This window comes from Hyla sarda, chromosome 2 (assembly GCF_029499605.1).
Source record: "Hyla sarda isolate aHylSar1 chromosome 2, aHylSar1.hap1, whole genome shotgun sequence".
NCBI lineage: Eukaryota > Metazoa > Chordata > Amphibia > Anura > Hylidae > Hyla > Hyla sarda.
The window spans coordinates 74,010,373-74,031,720 of NC_079190.1; the positions used below are offsets into that span (position 1 = coordinate 74,010,373).

General features: G+C 42.4%; 1 protein-coding gene across 3 annotated transcripts in view; it reads left to right on the forward strand.

The window, feature by feature from the left end:
- Nucleotides 1-21,348, forward strand: part of LRCH1 (leucine rich repeats and calponin homology domain containing 1) — a 236,885-nt gene that overhangs the window by 122,671 nt on the left and 92,866 nt on the right. For all 3 annotated transcript variants that reach the window (XM_056562089.1, XM_056562088.1, XM_056562087.1), the window contains exons 5-11: nucleotides 1,713-1,849; nucleotides 8,208-8,338; nucleotides 10,798-10,882; nucleotides 15,596-15,704; nucleotides 18,891-18,997; nucleotides 19,217-19,284; nucleotides 20,835-20,921. In XM_056562089.1, the coding sequence (XP_056418064.1) occupies nucleotides 1,713-1,849; nucleotides 8,208-8,338; nucleotides 10,798-10,882; nucleotides 15,596-15,704; nucleotides 18,891-18,997; nucleotides 19,217-19,284; nucleotides 20,835-20,921 (724 nt within the window). The remainder of the gene's footprint in view (nucleotides 1-1,712; nucleotides 1,850-8,207; nucleotides 8,339-10,797; nucleotides 10,883-15,595; nucleotides 15,705-18,890; nucleotides 18,998-19,216; nucleotides 19,285-20,834; nucleotides 20,922-21,348) is intronic.

Sequence of the window (21,348 nt, forward strand, 5' to 3'; positions counted from 1 at the left end):
TTACAGTTCAGTCTCAGAATCTATAAACTTGGAGCTGCCATAATTGTATTATTTTAAAATAGGCTTTTATATCTTTGTAGAGTTAATCACAATGCCAAGACATACGTCAATAAAAGCATGCTTAGTTTTATGTTTATTTATCAATATATAACAAACACTGCTATGCTGTTTATGTAGCTGTGTTACATAAAGAGTGTGGCTCGTGAGGTATGCAAAACTAAAATAATGAGATGGGAATACCAATCTCACACCGGAATATTGAGTTCCTGGACGCTGTGTGCAGTCTTCCGTGTTCAGGCCCGCCCCATCAATGAAAGTCTATGGTAAGGGGGACGTGATGTCACATGACGGGGCGTGACCTCACGAGGGGGCGGGCGTGAACATGGACGCCCGCACACAACGTTCAGAAACTCAATGTTCCGGATGCTGGGGAGAGGAGTAACCCTTTAAATGCCAGATTTGTGGTCAATGTAAGTAGGGTTATCATATGTTTTCCTTTTTGCTCTAGTCTAGTGGAGAAGTTAAAGTATCCCTGTCATTTAATTAATTGTCATTTAAATGTCATTTAAAAAACCTTTGACCACTCGGGGTCTAAGTGTTCAGACCCTGACCAATCTCTAGATATCACCCAATAAACATGTGGTAGCGTACTTCACTCTCCAGCTGGTCGCAACTTGTGGCCAGCTGCTTTGGATGAGCTCCATTATATTTCTACAGAGGATATTCCGTAGCACGCATTTGCAGGTGATACCTAGAGATTGGTCGGGGTAATCCTCGGACCCCCAGCTATCAAAACTTTTGACATGTCTGTCTGACATGTTAAAAGGGACACTCTAATTCCTGTTGATCGTTGGTTTACACACCTTTCCAGGCTCCAGCATTGCCTGATGTCTCCTCTCTCTGACAGGACAGGGGATAAGGATAGGGGATAAGTTGCAGATCACGGGGGGTCCGACCGCTGGGGCCCCCTGCGATCTCCTGTATGGAGCCCCGACAGCCCGCAGGAAGGGGGCGTGTTGACCTCCGCACGAAGCGGCGGCCGACACGCCCCCTCAATACAACTCTATGGCAGAGCCGAAGCGCTGCCTTCGGCAATCTCCGGCTCTGCCATAGAGATGTCTTGAGGGGGCGTGTCGGCCGCCGCTTCGTGCGGTGGTCGACACCCGCTATGTGGCCGGAGAGTCTGGCCCCCGTACAGAGAGATTGCAGGGAGCCCCAGCGGTCGGACCCCCCGTGATCTCAAACTTATCCCCTATCCTTAGGATAGGGGATACGTTTTTCACCACTGGACTACCCCTTTAAGGACCGGGACAAAACTGTTCCCAAAACGAATGGTACACTTCATACATCAAGGGAAACTTTTGTCCCCGTTCTCGGGTTCATTGGGGGTCCCAGTAGTCAGACCAGCACCAATCAACTTGTTATAACATCATGAGACAAGAATAACCCTTTAAGCCTAACTTTATTGCATTCCTCCTTTCCTCCCCATTTGCTCGTACCTATGAGCCACAAACTTTCCTTTGCTGATGAGCGGAGGCCCCAGACTACAATAAATAATAATTATTATATTAGGCTTAATTATTACAGGACAACAACATTTAATCCAGGAAGTAAGCTTTAATGCTGGTCTTCAAGCAGTGTAATTGATAGACTTGTGACCTTGTATGGCTCTCTCATGTCTTATACTAACTAAATATCTATTCTGTTTACAGAAATAGTAGATCTTCCCTTGGTAAAATTAGATTTCTCCTGCAATAAGATCCTGATACTACCACTTTGTTTTAGAAAAATGGTGCAATTACAAGTATTAGTACTTGAGAATAACCCACTACAGTCACCTCCTGCACAGGTGAGTGTTTCGATTATAACCTGATTTTTATATTAGTATGTTCATCTTTTATTCTGAATTATCACAATTATTTGATGTTAATTCGTTGTTGGCTTTCTGACACTTAGCTGAAGTTTTTACTTAAAAGTGAAAAGTGGAATATTTCCTGTAGTTGTTCTGCAAACAATCAACAAATACAGGTTGCACTTTAGGGAAACCAATATTATGATTGTGGGGCTGTAGGCCAACAGAGAACCTGGAGACTCAAGCAGAGGAGCACTTTAAATTGCATAGAACTGATACTTTAAATCAACACAGTAGTAGCACCTTGTGATGCACTTTAGAAATAGCATCTAAGAAATTATCTTTCTTAAAAAGTTCTGTATTGTGACGTCTGACCTTGGACTATCACAGATTTTTAGTAGGTCTTCGAAAAAAATGCTTTTCCGGTTTTCTGATTTTTCTAAATAGTGACCAAGTTATTTAAATATAGTATGATAGATTGCTTACTGTTGTCCTGTCTGCTGCTGACATGTCTCTATACACATGGTTATTTCTCTTATTCTCCTCCTTGTAGAACAAGATGTCATCATACATCTTGTCCACTTTTTACCCTGATGTCTATTCTCCTTTCCATGACGACTAGTTACTAGGATATGCCATCATTTTTCAATCAGTGGATGTACAACCTCTGGGACCCCCACAAATCCTGAGAATGAAGAGGGAGCAGCACAAATTTAGCAATGTGCCCTTCTATAGGTTTTCTCTGCACCGCAGTGCTCCCAGCCATCTAGTTGTGCAGGGAATTATAGGTAGTCTAATTTATCTCATGATCAGAGGGGGTCCTCAGACGCACTGATCATAAAATGATGGCCTATCCTAGCACTGATAGGTCAACTTATTGTTATGCCCATCGACCAGTTGTAATCCATAACATCACTAGGACGCACCAGTGCCCAATGTTTGTAAATTCCTCCTATAGTATAGTTTAATTATATATGTGTTTTTTATAGCTTTATTAGGGTTTTCATTTCCAGTACTAAGCGGGTTTGTTAGCAGTCATTTTAATTTAGTGCCGTCCTGTACTGGTGAATTGTCGAGAGAACTAGAAAACTGTTATTCCACAAAAAAAAACATGTATTCTTGTTTCAGAACAAATGAGATTAAGAAACTAGAACCTTTAGATCAAAGCAAAAAAAAAAAAATCCAATCCCCCTGGTGAATAGAAAAAACAGGAAGAAAGCTTAAAGTCTTAAGTGAGTGGGATTGTAAGCAAGCAGAGAATTGTACTGGATACAGAAGAAGCTTTTTATGTTCCTAAAATAAGTAATCCCAAATAAAAAAAAAAGTAACAAGGCTTGGATGTTTTCGGTTTTTGTGTTGTTGGAAATGATAGTTTCTTTTATTACATTATTTTCTGTGGATGGAGGATTATCCACATAGAAATATTGTTTATTCGATACCCCTTAAAGTAAGAAAAATGTCACATGGAAGAAGAGTTTGTAGATATTGGTTTTCTACTCCAAAGCTGACATGTGGGTAAGGATGGCCTTTCACATAGTAATTCTTCTCACAGCATCAATTTTTGGCAGGATCATTTTGAACAATTCTGTGTAAATCCAGTTTGTAGACATGTAGGGTATTGTTTATAATCCTAATATAACCCTAAGGCTATGTACACACAGTGTAATTTCAGGTGTTTTATTTTTATTTTTTATAAAAAATGCACTTTTTTTTTACATACTGTGTGAACAGACAACCACTTAAGGACCTAGGGCGTATGGATACGCCTTGACGTCCTGGTACTTGACGTCCCCGCGCAAATGCCCCCCCCCCCCCCCGCGCAAATGACCCCCTCCCCTACCGTCGGCGCGTTTGAATTCACACTTGCGATTTGCGCGGATTCCGGGTCATACGGGTCTATGGTGACCCGGAATATAAGGGGGATCGCGGTTGTCTAAGACACCCACGATCCCCCTGTAGGCTTAGGAGTGAGGTGGCAGGGGTGCCACCCCTCCTACCCCTGCTATTGGTCTGCTATTGATCGTCAGAGGCGACGACCAATAGCAGACCGGGGGGGTTAACTTTAGTTTTCCCCGTCCTGCCCACCCACAATAGGCGGGGCAGAACGGGGAAACGACGGGGACCGAACGCCGACGTCCACTTACCGATCCGGAGGCTACGGTGATCGGCGGGCGGCGTGACGTGCGTCAGAAGAGGACGGCTCCCTGGATCCGACGGAAGCCGGTAAGTTGATCTGGAGGGCTACAGTTTGAGACTGTGGTCTCTAAACTATAGCCCTCCAGATGTTGCAAAACTACAACTCCCAGCATGCCCAGACAGCTGTTTGGGCATGCTGGGAGTTGTAGTTTTTCAACAGCTGGAGGGCTGCAGTTTGAGACCACTATACAGTGGTCTCTAAACTATGTCCCTCCAGATCTTGCAAAACTACAACTCCTAGCATGCCCACATAGCTGTTTGTTGTCTGGGCATGCTGGGAGTTGTAGTTTTGCAACATCTGGAGGTCCACAGTTTGGAGATAACTGGGCACTGGTCTAAAAACTGTAGCCCTCCAGATGTTGCAAAACTGCAAATCCCAGCATGCCCAGACAGCAAACAGTTGTCTCGGCATGCTGGGAGTTGTAGTTGGGTACCTCCAGCTGTTGCATAACTACATCTCCCAGCATGCCCTTCGGTGATTAGTACATGCTGGGAGTTGTAGTTTTGCAACAGCTGGAGGCACACTGGTTGGAAAATACGGAGTTAGGTAACAGAACCTAACTGAAGGTTTTCCAAACAGTGTGCCTCCAGCTGTTGCAAAAGTACAACTCCTAGCATGCACGGTCTTTCAGTACATGCTGGGAGTTGTAGTTTTGAAACAGTTGGAGGTTTGCCCCCCCCCCCCCCTCCAATGTGAATGTACAGGGTACATTCACACGGACAGGTTTACAGTAAATTTCCTGCTTCAAGTTTGGGCTGCGGCAAATTTTTCGCCGCAGCGCAAACTCTTAGCGGGAAACTCACCGTACCCAGACAGTGCGAATGTACCCTAAAAACACTACACTAACATATAATAAAGGGTAAAACACTACATATACACCCCCTTACACTGCCCCCCCCCAATAAAAATTAAAAACGTCTTGTACGGCAGTGTTTCCAAAACGGAGCCTCCAGCTGTTGCAAAACAACAACTCCCAGCATTTCTGGACAGCCACTGAGTGTCCAGGCATGCTGGGAGTTTAGCAACAGCTGAAGGCACCCTGTTTGGGAATCACTGGTGTAGAATACCCCTATGCAATCCCTAATTTAGTCCTCAAATGCGCATGGCGCTCTCTCACTTCGGAGCCCTGTCGTATTTCAAGGAAACAGTTTAGGGCCACATATGGGATATTTCCGTACTCAGGAGAAATTGCACTACAAATTTTGGGGGTCTTTTTTTCCTTTTACTGCTTGTGAAAAGGAAAAGTTCGGGGCTACACCAGCCTGTTAGTGTAAAAAAATAAAACATTTTACTCTAACATGCTGGTGTTGCCCCATACTTTTTATTTTCACAAGCGGTAAAAGGAAAAAAAGACCCCCAAAATTTGTAACGCAATTTCTCCTGAGTACGGAAATACCCCATATGTAAGCGTAAAATGCTCTGCGGGCGCACAACAAGGCTCAGGAATGAGAGCGCACAATGTACATTTGAGGCCTAAATTGGTGATTTGCACAGGGGTGGCTGATTTTACAGCGGTTCTGACAAACGCAAAAAAAAAAAATACCCACATGTGACCCCATTTTGGAAACTACACCCCTCACGGAATGTGACAAGGGGTATAGTGAGCCTTAACACCCCACAGGTGTTTGACGAATTTTCATTAAAGTTGGATGGGAAAATGAAAAAAAAAAATGTTTTCACTAAAATGCTGGTGTTACCCTAAATTTTTCATTTTCACAAGGGAAAATAGGAAAAAGCCCCCCCAAATTTGTAACCCCACTCTGCGGACGAACTACAATGCTCAGAAGGGAAGGAGCGCCATTGGGATTTTGAAGAGAAAATTTGTCCGGAATTGAAGGCCACATGTGTTTACAAAGCCCCCATAGTGCCAGAACAATGGACCCCCGACACATGTGACCCCATTTTAGAAACTACACCCCTCACGTAATGTAATAAGGGGTACAGTGAGCATTTACGCCCCACAGGTGTCTGACAGATTTTTGGAACAGTGGTCCGTAAATACTCACTGCACCCCTTATTAAATTCTGTGAGGGGTGTAGTTTCCAAAATGGGGTCACATGTGGGGGGTCCACTGTTCTGGCACCACGGGGGGCTTTGTAAACACACATGGCCCCTGACTACCATTCCAAACGAATTCTCTTTCCAAAAGCTCAATGGCGCTCCTCCTCTTCTGAGCATTGTAGTTCGCCAGCAGAGCATTTTACGTCCTAACATGGGGTATTTCCATACTCAGAAGAAATGGGGTTACAAATTTTGGGGGTCATTTTCTCCTATTACCCCTTGAAAAAATGTAAAATTTAGGGGAAAAACTGCATTTTAGTAAAAAAAAAATTTTTCTCTCATTTACACATCCAACTTTAACGAAAAGTCGTCAAACACCTGTGGGGTGTTAAGGCTCAGCGGACCCCTTGTTACTTTCCTTGATGGGTTTAGTTTCCAAAATAGTATGCCATGTGGGTATTTTTTGCTGTTCTGGCACCACAGGGGCTTCCTAAATGCGACATGCCCCCAAAAAAACATTTCAGCTAAAGTTGCTTTCAAAAAGCCAAATGTGACTCCTCTTCTGAGCATTGTAGTTCGCCCGAAAAGCATTTTACTTCCTAACATGGGGTATTTCCATACTCAGAATAGATGGGGTTACAAATTTGGGGGGGGGGGCATTTTCTCCCATTACCCTTTGTAAAAATGGTAAATTTGGGGTAAAAACTGCACTTTAGTGTGAATTTTTTTTTTCCATTTACACATCCGATTTTAACAAAAAGTTATCAAACACTTGTGGGGTGTTAAGGCTCACTGGAACCCTTGTTAAGTGCCTGGAGGGGTGTAGTTTCCAAAATGGTATGCCATGTGGGGTTTTCTGCTGTTCTGGCATCATAGGGGCTTTCTAAATGTGACATGCCCCCCAAAAACCATTTCAGAAAAATTCACTCTCCAAAATCCCATTGTCGCTCCTTCCCTTCTGAGCCCTCTACTGCGACCGCCAAACACTTGACATACACATATAAGGTATTTCCTTACTCGAGAGAAATTGGGTTACAAATTTTGGGGGCTTTTTCTCCTATTACCATTTGTAAAAATTCAAAAACTGGGTCTACAAGAACATGCGAGTGTAAAAAATGAAGATTTTGAATTTTCTCCTTCACTTTGCTGCTATTCCTGTGAAACACCTAAAGGGTTAACAAACTTACTGAATGTCATTTTGAATACTTTGAGGGGTGCAGTTTTTATAATTGGGTCATTTGTGAGGTATTTCTAATATGAAGGCCCTTCAAATCCACTTCAAAACTGAACTGGTCCCTGAAAAATTCCGAAAAATTTTGTGAAAAATGTGAAAATTGAAGCCCTCTGATGTCTTTCAAAAGTAAAAACATGTAAACTTTATGATGCAAATATAAAGTAGACATATTGTATATGTGAATCAATATATAATTTATTTGGAATATCCATTTTCCTTATAAGCAGAGAGCTTCCAAGTAAAAAAATGCAAAATTTTCAATTTTTTCATAAAATTTTGGAATTTTTCACCAAGAAATTATACAAGTATCGACAAAATTTTACCACTATCATAAAGTAGAATATGTCACGAAAAAACAATCTCGGAATCAGAATGAAAGGTAAAAGCATCCCAGAGTTATTAATGCTTGAAGTGACAGTGGTCAAATGTTCAAAAAATGGCCGGGTCCTTAAGGTATATTTGGGCTTGGTCCTTAAGGGGTTAAACTGCACCTAAAAATACAATGTGTAAACATAGCCTTAGAATTGATTCACTTGTAAGAATTTGTTTACTTTTTGGTCAGTATTTTAGCCAAAACCAGGTGTGGGTAAATGGTTTTCATTTTAGTTTTTCTCTGTGCCGCTTCCACTCCTGGTTTTGGCTAAAAATACTGGCCAAAATACTATGTGAATCTGAAATACTTTGCCACCACTCTGCTTACTTCCATGGGCTGCCTTGCAACCTTTTAAAAAAGGTATGGTTTCTGGTTCCTGCATTATTTATTCAGGGGCAACAGATACTTTTTGGTACCAAATTTGCAAATATATTTTTTAATTATAATTATTTTTTTTTTTTATTATCTTTTTTTTAATTATTATTATTGTAGAGGCATTTTACCTGTGGTATTTTAAAGTCTTGTTAAAAACATTTTATCTTTTTTCTAGATTTGTATTAAAGGCAAAATACATATATTCAAATATTTAAGTATACAAGCTTGTCAAATTGAAAAGACAGGAGATGCGTTTTATCTTCATGCCATTGAGAGGCCTATTCTGCAGCAACATGCAGAGGAAAGGTAAATCTGCATGATACATTTACAATGATAGCAGTGTACAGTGTACAGTCATTTTGGGACAACAATCATTTTCTCTTACTTTAAAGGGGTATTCCAGGAAAAAATGTTTTTTTTCTATATATCAACTGGCTCCAGAAAGTTAAACAGATTTGTAAATTAGAGAAAATTTGTTGGTGCAGCTCACAATTATACACTTACCGAGGTGATATGGGGTACACACCTATACCACGGTGTGTTAAATATATCAAAAGAACAGAAAAACAGTATCCCCCACCTCAAGGTTAGTGTTTAAATAGTAATAATGTTGCAATAAGACCGTGCTTCAATTATTCCAATAATTTATAAAAAATTTGTTATAATATCTTATATTCCACTCTCACAGGGCCCTTGTAAATTACTTCTATTAAAAAATCTTAATCATTTCAGTACTTAAGAGCTGCTCATGTTGAGTTGTTCTTTTCTGTCTAAGTGCTCTCTGATGACACCTGTCTCGGGAACTGTCCAGAGTAGAGGCAAATCCCCATAGCAAACCTCTTCTACTCTGTGCAGTTCCCGAGACAAGCAGAGATGTCAGCAGAGAGCACAGAACAACTTAACTTCAGCAGCTGATAATTATTGGAAGGATTAAGATTTTTTAATATAATTAATTTACAAATCTGTTTAACTTTCTGGAGCCAGTTGATCTTAAAAAATAATTTTTTTCCTGGAATACCCCTTTAATAACCTGGGATCCAACCTCAGGTAACTCAACTAATACAGAAAATAATGGCCTCATTCCTGGACAGAGAGTTGGCTGTGGGTTTAGACACTTTTCGGACACTTTTCAGTTTTTCTAAGTTCCCATTCACTTGTTTTTCGTAGCATTTGGGGTTTTAGGGGAATTTGTATAAGATTTCTTTCCTATGAATTTAAATGGAAATAGAGCCTTTTGGAATAATAACTTAAATGGGTTCAGCAACAATTTCCCCCCCAAAAGTATGCCCATTGTGTAGTATATAACAAAACAAACCTTTACTTTCCTCCAACACTCCTGCGGTGCCTCCGGTGTCCTGCTCTGGTCCCCCACAATGATTGATTTCATAAGCTGCAGTATGACGTGCTGGGCCTGGGAATCAAACCCAGTGTGTCACACTGCTGCTTAGTTTTATTTCGTTATATACCTCACAATGGGAATACATTTGAAAAAAAAAAACTGCTGCTTAATAACCTCTTTAAAGGGGTACTCCGGCGCTCCGACATCTGATCCCCTATCCAAAGGATAGGGGATAATATGCCTGATCGTGGGGGTCCTGCCGCTGGGGACCCCTGTGATCTTGCACGCCGCATCCCATTAGAATCAGTCCCTGGAGCATGTTCGCTCCGGGTCTGATTACTGTCGATCACGGGGACGGAGCATTGTGACGTCACGCTCCGCCCCCTCAATACAAGCCTATGGGAGGGGGCGTGACGTCACACAGGGGGCGGAGCTGTGATGTCACAATGCTCCGTCCCCTTGATCGACAGTAATCAGACCCAGAGCAAACACGCTCCAGGGACTGATTCTAACGGGGTGCGGCGTGCAAGATCAGCTGCGGGACCCCCACATTCAGGCATCCTATCCTTTGGATAGGGGATAAGATGTCTAAGCGCCGGAGTACCCCTTTAAGGGTACGTTCACACGTACATATTTTTGCTGCAGATTTGCTGCTGCAGATTTTGCGGCCCATTGGAGTCAGCGGGCAGCAAAATCTGCTGAAGCAGATCTGCAGTAGAAAATATGCACGTGTGAATGCACCCTTAAAGGGGTACTCCGCTGCTCAGCATATGGAACAAACTGTTCTGAATGCTGGAGCCGGCGACAAGTGCTTGTGACGTCATAGCCCCGCACCCTCCCATAGACTTGCATTGAGGGGGTGCGGCGTGATGTCATGTGGGGGCGGGGTTTTGACATCACGCGCTCACAATGCCGTCTCCAGCGCTCGGAACAGTTTGTTCCAAATGCTGAGCAGCGGAGTACCCCTTTAAGTATCAATGTCATTAAAAAAACTTTTGACATGTTGCCCAGAAATGTCAAAAGTTTAGATCACAGGTCTGACTCCTGAAACCTGCTGTGACCGCGGGTTACAGCCAGGTGAAATGTACTGGCTATCTGTTTAACATTTAGTACTTTATGAGAAAGAAATGGTAAAAAAAAGAAAACTGAAATGAAAGTATTATATAATTGAATCAGAATGTATGAAGCCTAATGTAGGAAGCATTAAGACATGAATGAGGCTGTATAGTGAGGTCCCACCATGGTCTGTCAGGTTTTATATGTGCTACATATTCTATTTGGATGGAGTGTGCCTGTGTAGAGATCTTCAGGATTCTTTTAGTTAGTATGATCATCCAAATTGCATGTTCATTTCATGATCATCCTAGTTTATATGCTATATATGCCATGTTTGCATAATTGATTGGTTTTTATGGTGCTTATCTAGCATTGAAGACATTTTCCCAATAAAGAAGGACTCTGATTCTGGTGTGGGCAGTGACAGTGGAGAAAAGCGTTTATCAGCCATTGAGGTAACTTTCCATTTATTCCTGAACTCTTTTCCTGGTATTACATTATATATTCAATGTATCATTCTCATTCTTGTTAGAGATGATTATACGATATATATTATGGTCAACTATAATAGGTATATATATATATAATAGTTATATATATTATTTCAGACTCGATAGAACAAGTTGTAGATCACTTTTGTCAAAAAACTATATACCACTATTAGGCTAATAACTAGAGCTGGGCGGTATGACCAAAAATGTGTAATCACTGTATTTTTGTGAATTATGGCGGTTCCACAGTATTTAATGGTATTTAATCCCCATCGTCATGTGACCCGTGGGCGCTGCTTCGCTGCTTCTCTCCCCCCCCCCCCCTGGTTTATCAGCCCAGTGATGCGATGTCCCCCACATCGGGGAACTAATCATATGTGACCCGCGAGCGCTGCTTCTCTTCCCCCCCCACCAAATAATTATCATCCGCTGCGCTGTACTGTACTATCCTTTGCCCGGGCTTCAGAAATAAACAAAATAAACTTTAACTCAACTCACGGTTCAGCGATGCGAGCCTCATGCTGCTTCCTAGGGATAGGAACGTCACAGAGCCGTCAGCCTATCACCGGCCGCAGCGATTTCCTGCCTTGGCCGGTGATAGGCTGAGCGCGTTGTCATGTAAGGAGCCGGCCGGCTCACCGGCCGAGGCGGGACAAAGCTGCGGCCGGTGATAGGCTGACGGCTCTGTGACGTTCCCATCCCCAGGAAGCAGCATGAGGCTCGCATCGCTGAAGCGTGAGGCCGTTAACAGGGGAACGTAGGAAGGTGAGTTAAAGTTTATTTTGTTTACTTCTGAAGCCCGGGCACAGGTTAGTACAGTACAGCGCAGCGCTGGGCTGATAATTCATTGGGGGGGGGGGGGGGGTGAGAAGCAGAACAGCACTCGCGGGTCACATATGATTAGTTGCGCGCTGCGGCTGATAATTCATTCATTTGGGGGGGGGGGGGCAGTATTGCAGTATGGGAAAAATCCATTTCGTGCAGGAAAAAAAATTCGGTATTTGGTATGTACCAGTATACCACCAGCACTACTAATAACAATGTCATGTTATTAGGCTATATTATTATTATATAACATTATCTATGTGGTATATGGTTTATGTAACCCATTATACATTTATTAATCTCTACGAATGACTAAAAATTTTGCAAAGTGTAGACCCCTGTATTTATGAGAGGACAATGTTTAGTATTCACCACTGAGTACTGTATTGCACAAAACTTTGGTCATCTTTTACTGTATCTATTTGTATGTTACTATTGGTGTTTTCAATGCATCTAACAGGATTTTTTGTTCAACAGGATTATATTACATTTATGTAAATAGTATAAGGGTGTGTGTTCACACGCTATTACTAGCAGTGGGTTTCATGCTGCGGGAAACCTGCTGTGAGTTACACTACCATTGATTTGAATGGGTCCACAGACAGTCCGCAATAGTGTCAGATTCGCGGACTGTCCGCGAACCCATTTAAATCAATGGTAGCGTAACTCCCAACGGGTTTCCCACAGCGGGAAACTCGCTGCTAGTTAATAGTGTGTGAACGCACCATAAACTAGTATTCAGTCTCATTTAAAAATACTTAAATAGGTTTCATAAGCCAGAAAACATTGGGGCAGATTTACTATAACTAAAAAAAAAATCCAAAAACGTACATGTCTTGTGCCACATTTATGGAGTTTTAAACACTTTTTCATCCTGTCCAATAAGGGACGAGGCTTATTAGGAGAGGAGTGAGGCTTGAAATAGCATGGCCTATGTGCACCCACCAAAAAAACACCAAAATTTTGATGCACAAATCTGGCATAAAATAATAGTAATAGTTGTTCTAAACTTAGACTAGACAGTCTACAGATGCACCAGATTTATCAAACAGCCTGATACACTCGGATAATTCTGGCACGTTTGAAGAATGTCTTAAGTTTTCACCCTATTACTAAATTCCCCCATTGTCTTATTGAAAAACACTGAAGAATCTTTAGTCCTCAAAAGAAGGAACAGGAACAGAGCGTGTCGACCAACACGCCCCCTCCATGTATCTCCATGAGATACCCGAACGCTGTTCCTACACCACAGTACTCCTTTCATTTCTTTTCTTTCTTTTTTTTGTTTTGTTATGACTTTAAACTGGTTGTTCTTTTTGCTCTCCCATATGGATGTTTTCCATTACTTTTCTGTCTTTAATGAAAATCTGAATAATTTTTTTGTCTGTGGTCATTGCTGGTGAAATCAAATGTCCCCATCCTGGACTGTTATAAATAGAGCACCAGCTGCAGGAAACCACTGAGTAGGTTTCACCTATGAAATAACCTTTATCACTAAGCTAAAGTACATTAGCCAAGTTGGTTACCCTGCTAGGAAACATCTGGATAAAAGAGTGTACTGCCAAGCCACAGTGTCAGATAAAAGGCCTGCCGCTCCTACTTTACCACATCAATGGTTAAGGGTTATTATTTCGGTACTTGTGCTCAGATTTTTGCTTTATTTGCTGTTTATACATAAAAGTTTCTCATTGTGTAGGAAGCAAAGACTTAATCTTGGCTCACTATATTTGTGCTATTTTTTTTGCAAGCAGAAGCTCATTTATTCAGTAACTCATGTTTTGAAATCAGTAACTCATGTTTTGTTATATAAACCGCATCTCCAAGACTGTAACCAAGAGTTCTCCCAGTCTTGTTTCCAGCTAGAAATCCACTTCTTTGACAGTAGTTATATAACAACAATAATGGATTGTTTTCTTTTCCTAAAATAGAGTTGTATTGAAATAAAAAAGCAGATAAGTATCAGGGCCACTTACTCATGGAGATCAGGATCCAGACTTTTATGATAACTGTCTGATCAAAAATGTTTATTTTTTGCAAAAACTGATTGTTTATACATAAAATAATATTTCAATGGTTAACTTTCAGCTTGTTCTAAAGGACTGTATGACTATTATGATCACATAGAGTTATCTCGTCCCTGTAATTATCTTGCCCCTGTAGTTTGGACCCCCTGTAGTTATTTTGCTCTTGTAGTTAGAACCCCTGTAGTTATCTCACCCCTGTAGCTATCTCACCCATGTAGTAAGGACCCCTGGTATCTTGCCCCTGTAGTTAGGACCCCCTGTAGATATTTTGCTTCTGTAGTTTTGTAGTTTGGACCCCCTGTAGTTATCTTGCCCCTGTAGTTAGGACCCCCTGTAGTTATTTTGCTTCTGTAGTTAGGACCCCTGTAGTTATTTTGCTTCTGTAGTTAGGACCCCTGTAGTTATTTTGCTTCTGTAGTTAGGACCCCCTGTAGTTATCTCGCCCCTGTAGTTTGGACCCCCGTGTAGTTATTTTGCTTCTGTAGTTTGGACCCCCTGTAGTTATTTTGCTCCTGTAGTTAGGACCCCCTGTAGTTATTTTGCTTCTGTAGTTTGGACCCCCTGTAGTTATTTTGCTTCTGTAGTTTGGACCCCCTGTAGTTATTTTGCTTCTGTAGTTTGGATCCCCTGTAGTTATTTTGCTTCTGTAGTTAGGACCCCCTGTAGTTATCTTGCCCCTGTAGTTAGGACCCCCTGTAGTTATCTCGCCCCTGTAGTTATCTTACCCCTGTAGTTAGGACCCCCTGTAGTTATCTCGCCCCTGTAGTTATCTTGCCCCTGTAGTTAGTACCCCTGTAGCTATCTCACCCATGTAGTAAGGACCCCTGGTATCTTGCCCCTGTAGTTAGGACCCCTGTAGTTATTTTGCTTCTGTAGTTTGGACCCCCTGTAGTTATCTTGCCCCTGTAGTTAGGACCCCCCTGTAGTTATTTTGCTTCTGTAGTTTGGACCCCCTGTAGTTATTTTGCTTCTGTAGTTAGGACCCCCCTGTAGTTATTTTGCTTCTGTAGTTTGGACCCCCTGTAGTTATCTTACCCCTGTAGTTAGGACCCCCTGTAGTTATTTTGCTTTTGTAGTTTGGACCCCCTGTAGTTATTTTGCTTCTGTAGTTTGGACACCCTGTAGTTATTTTGCTTCTGTAGTTTGGACACCCTGTAGTTATTTTGCTTCTGTAGTTAGGACCCCCTGTAGTTATCTTGCCCCTGTAGTTAGGACCCCCTGTAGTTATTTTGCTTCTGTAGTTAGGACCCCCTGTAGTTATCTTGCCCCTGTAGTTAGGACCCCTGTAGTTATTTTGCTTCTGTAGTTTGGACCCCCTGTAGTTATTTTGCTTCTGTAGTTTGGACTCCCTGTAGATATCTTGCCCCTGTAGTTGGCACCCCCTGTAGTTATCTTGCCCCTGTAGTTAGGACCCAGGGATAGAAATCTTAGCTAGCTCTGAGCTGGCGTGGATTTTTGTGACAGTTTACGTTTGTTTGCTGGCACAAATTGTACCTAAAGTTGCATGTGCTGAAGCAACGGCCACTCCATGCAAAGCCGCCCCCCCCCCCATCGTCCTGCCCCCTTGGCATAAGTGGTGCAGAAAGTTGCGAAATAATTGGGCAAAACAGGGGGTTTGTCCAAAATTATGCAAAGTTTTGCAGTCTGCACCGCTCATGCAGAATAATAAATCACCCCCCATGGTTTATATGTATTTTACCAGTACTTGCATTACCATTTCCCAGTAAACCGTGGTTTTGTTGCATGGTTCTCGGAAGTGGCTTATCCTACAGTATTATCAGTCTTTTTTGGATCACTTAACAAACTTCTGTGTCTATCTTTGTCACAGCCTTGCGATGAAGACTCTACCAGTCCGAGTGTGCCAATGTCTGATATTTTGGAGGAAGAAAATTTTGCCAAAGAAGATTTAGATCAGCAGTTTAGTAATTCAGTAAAAGGTAAAGGGTGTAGCCCAATATATCAGTTATTTCTATAGTGAATAAATAGATGATAACACACCCACACCACCCATATTGTTAGCGTGCACATGTGCTACACAGCACACATGTATATAGTTTGGTAACTGTTTTTTCCTAGTTATTGCTAAGTAAAAACATAGGTAAGTTTGCTCAAGATATTACATTTTATTTAATTGCTCTACGAATTCATATATTCACAGATTCTACAATTCTGTATATTATTGTATGTTCAAACATACCGTACAAACTGCGGAATTTCTGCTGCAGATCTGCAGCAGAAAATTTGCAACATGAAATCTGCAGCATATATATAGTGAGTGTGCACATACCATAAAGGTGAAACACATACCGTATATACTCGAGTATAAGCCGACCCGAATATAAGCCGAGGCCCCTAATTTCACCCCAAAAACGCATAAGCCTAGGGTGGGAAATACATCATCCCCCCATGTCATCATCCAGACCCCCGCCATCACCCCCCCCCTTCATCATCAACGCCTGTCAATCCCTTCACCAGTGGTCTTCAACCTGCGGGCCTCCAGATGTTGCAAAACTACAACTCCCAGCATGCCCGGACAGCCAGGTTGAAGACCACTGCGGCCTTCGTAATCATCCAGACCCCCAATCATCATCCCCCCCCCTTCATCATCACTGCCTGTCAATCCCTTCATCAGTGGTCTTCAACCTGCGGACCTCTAGATGTTGCAAAACTACAACTCCCAGCATGCCGGGCCATCCATGCTGCAGGGCCCCCCCGGTGAAAATGGACAGCCTGGAACGACTAACCCTCCCCACTGGACGGTCCCTGCAGCATAGATGGCCCGGAACAGCTCACCCTTCCTTCCCACAGAGGGGAGGTGAGTAGAAAACTAAAGTGGGTGTCTGGATGAGGACGAAGGCCGCAGTGGTCTTCAACCTTGGCTGTCCGGGCATGCTGGGAGTTGTAGTTTTGCAACATCTGGAGGTCCGCAGGTTGAAGACCACTGACAGGCGGAGAGTTCACTCGAGTATAAGCCGAGGGGGGCGTTTTCAGCACAAAAAATCGTGCTGAAAAACTCGGCTTATACTCGAGTATATAGGGTATCTTATAAACCGCAATGCTACTACAATTCAACCTGATTGTTTTTCACCCTAACGCTATGTTCACACAGTGTATTTTCAGGCTTATTTTGATAAACAAAATTGGGGAGATTTGTCAAAACCTGTGCAGAGGAAAATTTGATCAGTTGCCTATAGCAACCAATCAGATCACTTCTTTCATTTTTCAGAGGCCTTTTAAAAAATGAATGAAGCAATCTGATTGGTTACGGGCAAGTGGTCAACTGCACGTGTTTTGATAAATCTACATATGTCTGTAAGGTCACTTATTTTAATGGATGCAAAATAATATGCCAATTTTTTACATAGTGTGTGCATAGACAACCGCTTTCCCATAGATCCACATTAAACACATTGATTTTGCAAAAACAGATGCAGAAAATTTTCAGCAATTTTTCTTCTTTTTTTAATGTTTCTTCTTTTCTTTTTTAATTTAATAAAATTCACTGTGTAAACATAGACTAAGAATCCCATTCACTACATATTGTTACTGCAGTAAAATATAGCTAAATACATCAAATACAATAAAACAACAACACCTCAATTTAAAAAAAAAAATCAAACTAAGCATACTCACCTGCCCCAGTTCCCCTCCCCCCTCTGCTGTTCCAATAGCGCCAGTCACCTCTGCTCCCTGCTTCCTTTGACATGTTGACCCAATATGAAATGGGCCATATGCTATCTAAAGCACACAATTGTTGGCTTTCAAGCAAGTTTTGGTTTATTACTTTATTTTTATATCCAAGTAGGGCAGTGTTTCTCAACCAGTGTGCCTCCAGCTAATGCTGGAAGTTGTAGTTTTGCAACAGCTGGAGGCACACTGGTTGGAATACACTGAACTAGGGTTTTGAGTAACCTGACAAATGATTACAGGGATTAATCTACCCAAATTTCTGTCACCAAAGCTGAAAGACGATGTCCAGCAATAAGAAATGCATCCCCTGTCTGCAGGATAGAGGATAGATGTCCTATCGCAGAGGGTCTGACCGCTGGGACATCCGCGATCTCCAATACGGGGCCCCGGCTCGGCCCCGACTCTGCTCAAGGAAGTAACGTTCAGCACATCAGCTGATGGAAACAGGCCCCCTCCATTCATCTCGCTGACGTGCAAGGTGCGAAATGTCACTTCCTTGAGTAGAGCCAGGGCCCCATATGCTGTAGATCGTTGATGAATTTCTTTAAGCTTTGGTGACAGAAATTTGTTTAAATTAATCCAAGTACAGTGACCCTCCAACCTACGATGGCCCCGACATACGATCATTTCAATATACGATGGCCTCTCAGAGGTCATCGCATGTTGAAGGCAGCATCAACCTACGATGCTTTTGTATGTCGGGGCCATCGCATAAACGGCTATCCGGCAGCGCAGACTGCTTCAGCTGCCACCGGATAGCCGTTTACGGTGCCCCGTGTGGTCCGCTGACGATCACTTACCTGTCCTCGGGGCTCCGGAGCGTCCTCTTTGGGATCCCCTGCCCTCGTCGGCGCTCTCCCTCGTCGTCATCACGTCGCTGCACACGCCGTCCCGTCATTCAATAGGAGCGGCGTGCGTAGTGACGTGATGGCGGTGACGGAGAGCGAGGATGCCGGGGAAGCAGAGACGTCCGGAGCGTCGGGGGCACCCGGGGACGGGGGCGACAGCGATGGAAGGCGACATCCAGGGCAGTGGCGACTAGCGGTGACTGTCCGGAGCGGTGGGGAAAGGTGAGTATAACCTCCAATACCAGATGTTTTCAACCTACGGGCCTCCAGATGTTGCAAAACTACAACTCCCAGCATGCCCGGACAGCCGTTGGCTGTCCGGGCTTGCTGGGTGTTGTATTTTTGCAACATCTGGAGGTCCGCAGGTTGTAGACCACTGTCCTATACTTTACATTGCACGGATCCCTCAACATACGATGGTTTCAACAAACGATGGTCCGTTTGGAACGGATTACCATCGTATGTTGAGAGACCACTGTATTGGAATTAGTGATCTAACTTTACAGATAAAGCATAACATAAATTCTCTAAATCATTTGAAATATTCTTCTTACTTTTAACATATTTTCCTTGATTCCCATTTAGGGGAAAGTCATCAGAATTATGTCTTGAACGCTCCTGTCGAGTCAGAAAAGTGTCAGTACAAAATAGATGCAGATGCCAACCTCACTGAATTTATAAGCTACAACCAGGTAACGTAAATTGCATATCTACAGCGGGAAATCTAGCATTAAATTCAGATGATTTTAAGAGGGAGAAATGATATACTATGGATGTATGCAATGGTGACTGCTCATTTAGTTCAATAGCATAAGTTAATATTGTCTGTGGCAAGCTATGACAAAATGCCACACCTGTAATGTAACAACCAAGAAATATGACTTCATTTATCTTTAATGGTTTTGTTGTAGGATGAAACAGCTGATTTCGATGAACCTTTGCAAATACAGGAAGACACAACATGGTCTATACACCATAAGTGAGTATATTAGTGAGTATTTCACAAAGTAATGACCCTACATATTAGCTTTAAAAGGATTGTCCCAGATTGCTCCTTCTGGCTCTCTTCGCTCCTCCGGCCTGTTTGTAGCTCTGGAGGTGGCCGGAAAATCCAAAAGCAACCAAAGCGGGGAAGATATACAATTTGCGCAACTCCTATACACTTTGATGGGAATTGCACAAATGGCATAGCCCAGCGAGATACTCTGTTTACGTAACTCTTGAGCTACCTCATTTGTAACTCCCAATAAAGTCAATAGGAGTTACGCAAATAACTATGCTTTCGGCTTTCCCGACCATCTCTGTCCGGTGCAAGTGAATAGTGCAGGTGGCACTGATCGCATTGATCTTTACCATTAATATATAAGTTTCTCCTTTCCTGAAATATGGCCCAAAATGATAATATGTAAATTAGCTCATTTGTTGCACTTGGGCAAAACCTCCTTAATAAATACTCATAATTTTGCACATAAGCACATAACCTCTATGCGCTGCAAGATCCTGCGTGCACAGTGAGATCTCCAGAATGTAGGGACTACCTGCATATGGGCAGAGTGATGAATATTTATTAAGGGGGTGTTATCCAAGAACCAGCTAGGCAGCGGTAACAGTGCACCTCAGCAATGTGTAAGAAAAACAAAATAAAATTAAAACCATTGTAATCTGTGTCACCCGCATTATAAGCATGTACAGATTAGTGTGGTAATATCAGTTTCCCTTTTGATAAATTCAGATTTTATGGCTTGCTGTTATGTACACTATATCTATTGATCAATTTGCTTTCTAATAAATCACCTCTAAGTCTTTATAGCCTGGACAGCAAGTATGTCATTGAGCTTAAAATCTTACAATACAGCATATTCTTTGCTTGTATCATCTGCCATGCAGTATTTTATGTAATCAACATTAAGTTATTGATCTTCACAATTATAAAGCAATCGCACAGAGATGTAACTATCCTCTTGAAATATGATTATGTCTTTTTTTTTCTTCGTATAATGTTTCTAGTGGAACATTACCCACAATTATAGTAAAGTGTATAGAGAAAGGATACAAATTAATTAAAGGTGCAATATTTTCTTTATTTACTCAAATCTGTGCAGTGAAACGTTCGGTCCGGTCGGCTCATTTTTGCGCCGTATGCGCTTTTACAACCGGACCTCAAACCGTGGTTGACCACAGTTTTAGGTCCGGTTGTAAAAGCGCATACGGCGCAAAAATGAGCCGACCGGACCGAACGTTTCACTCCGGCCGGCTCATTGAAATGAATGACATACGGGAGCACATACGAAGGCATACGGGAGCGCGAGGTTTTAGCTCCCCCCTGCCGTATGCGCTCCCATATGGGAGAAAACGTAGTGTGAACCCAGCCTTACATGGAGCTCTGTCCCAGCTATGTTCCCTGTCCCTGTCATGTTTATCATCATGTTCTTTTCCGTAGGCAGTTTTTTAGATCATTAACTTATAGGATATGAGCTATTATTACCTTCAGTATTTCAATTGTCATGTTAAATTCCTTTTGATTTGCAGCAATACTAGTTCAGAAATTAAAGAAATCAATTCAGGAATGATAGACCAGTTAAGAGAAGCAGTTGATATGCTACAAGACCCTACAAGGTAAAACAAATTATAATAATAATTTGTTGAATACACTAACCCTTCATCAACTTACAAGAAGCAGCCTGCACTATACAGATGTAGCCATTGTAATCTTTAACTTGTTAAACACACTGTGTTACCCTAACATTCTGCGGTATCCTAATGCACCAGAGATTATTACTATTTTAGTATTGTTATTATTGTTTAGTTATATAGCACTGTTGGTACCAGTTATTGAGGAGTAATGTTAAAGTTAGGTGTTAGGGTATGTTCACACTACAGTGTCTGAACGGAATCAGCGAGCGGAGATTCAGACTGGCAGCCGCCGGTGGCGGTAGGACCGCGCGGCACTGAGCCGTCACCATTGACGGCTATGCAGTGCTCGTGGACTTCCGCGCAAAGAATGAACATGTTCTTTCTTTGCGCGGAACAATTTCAGTGGCGG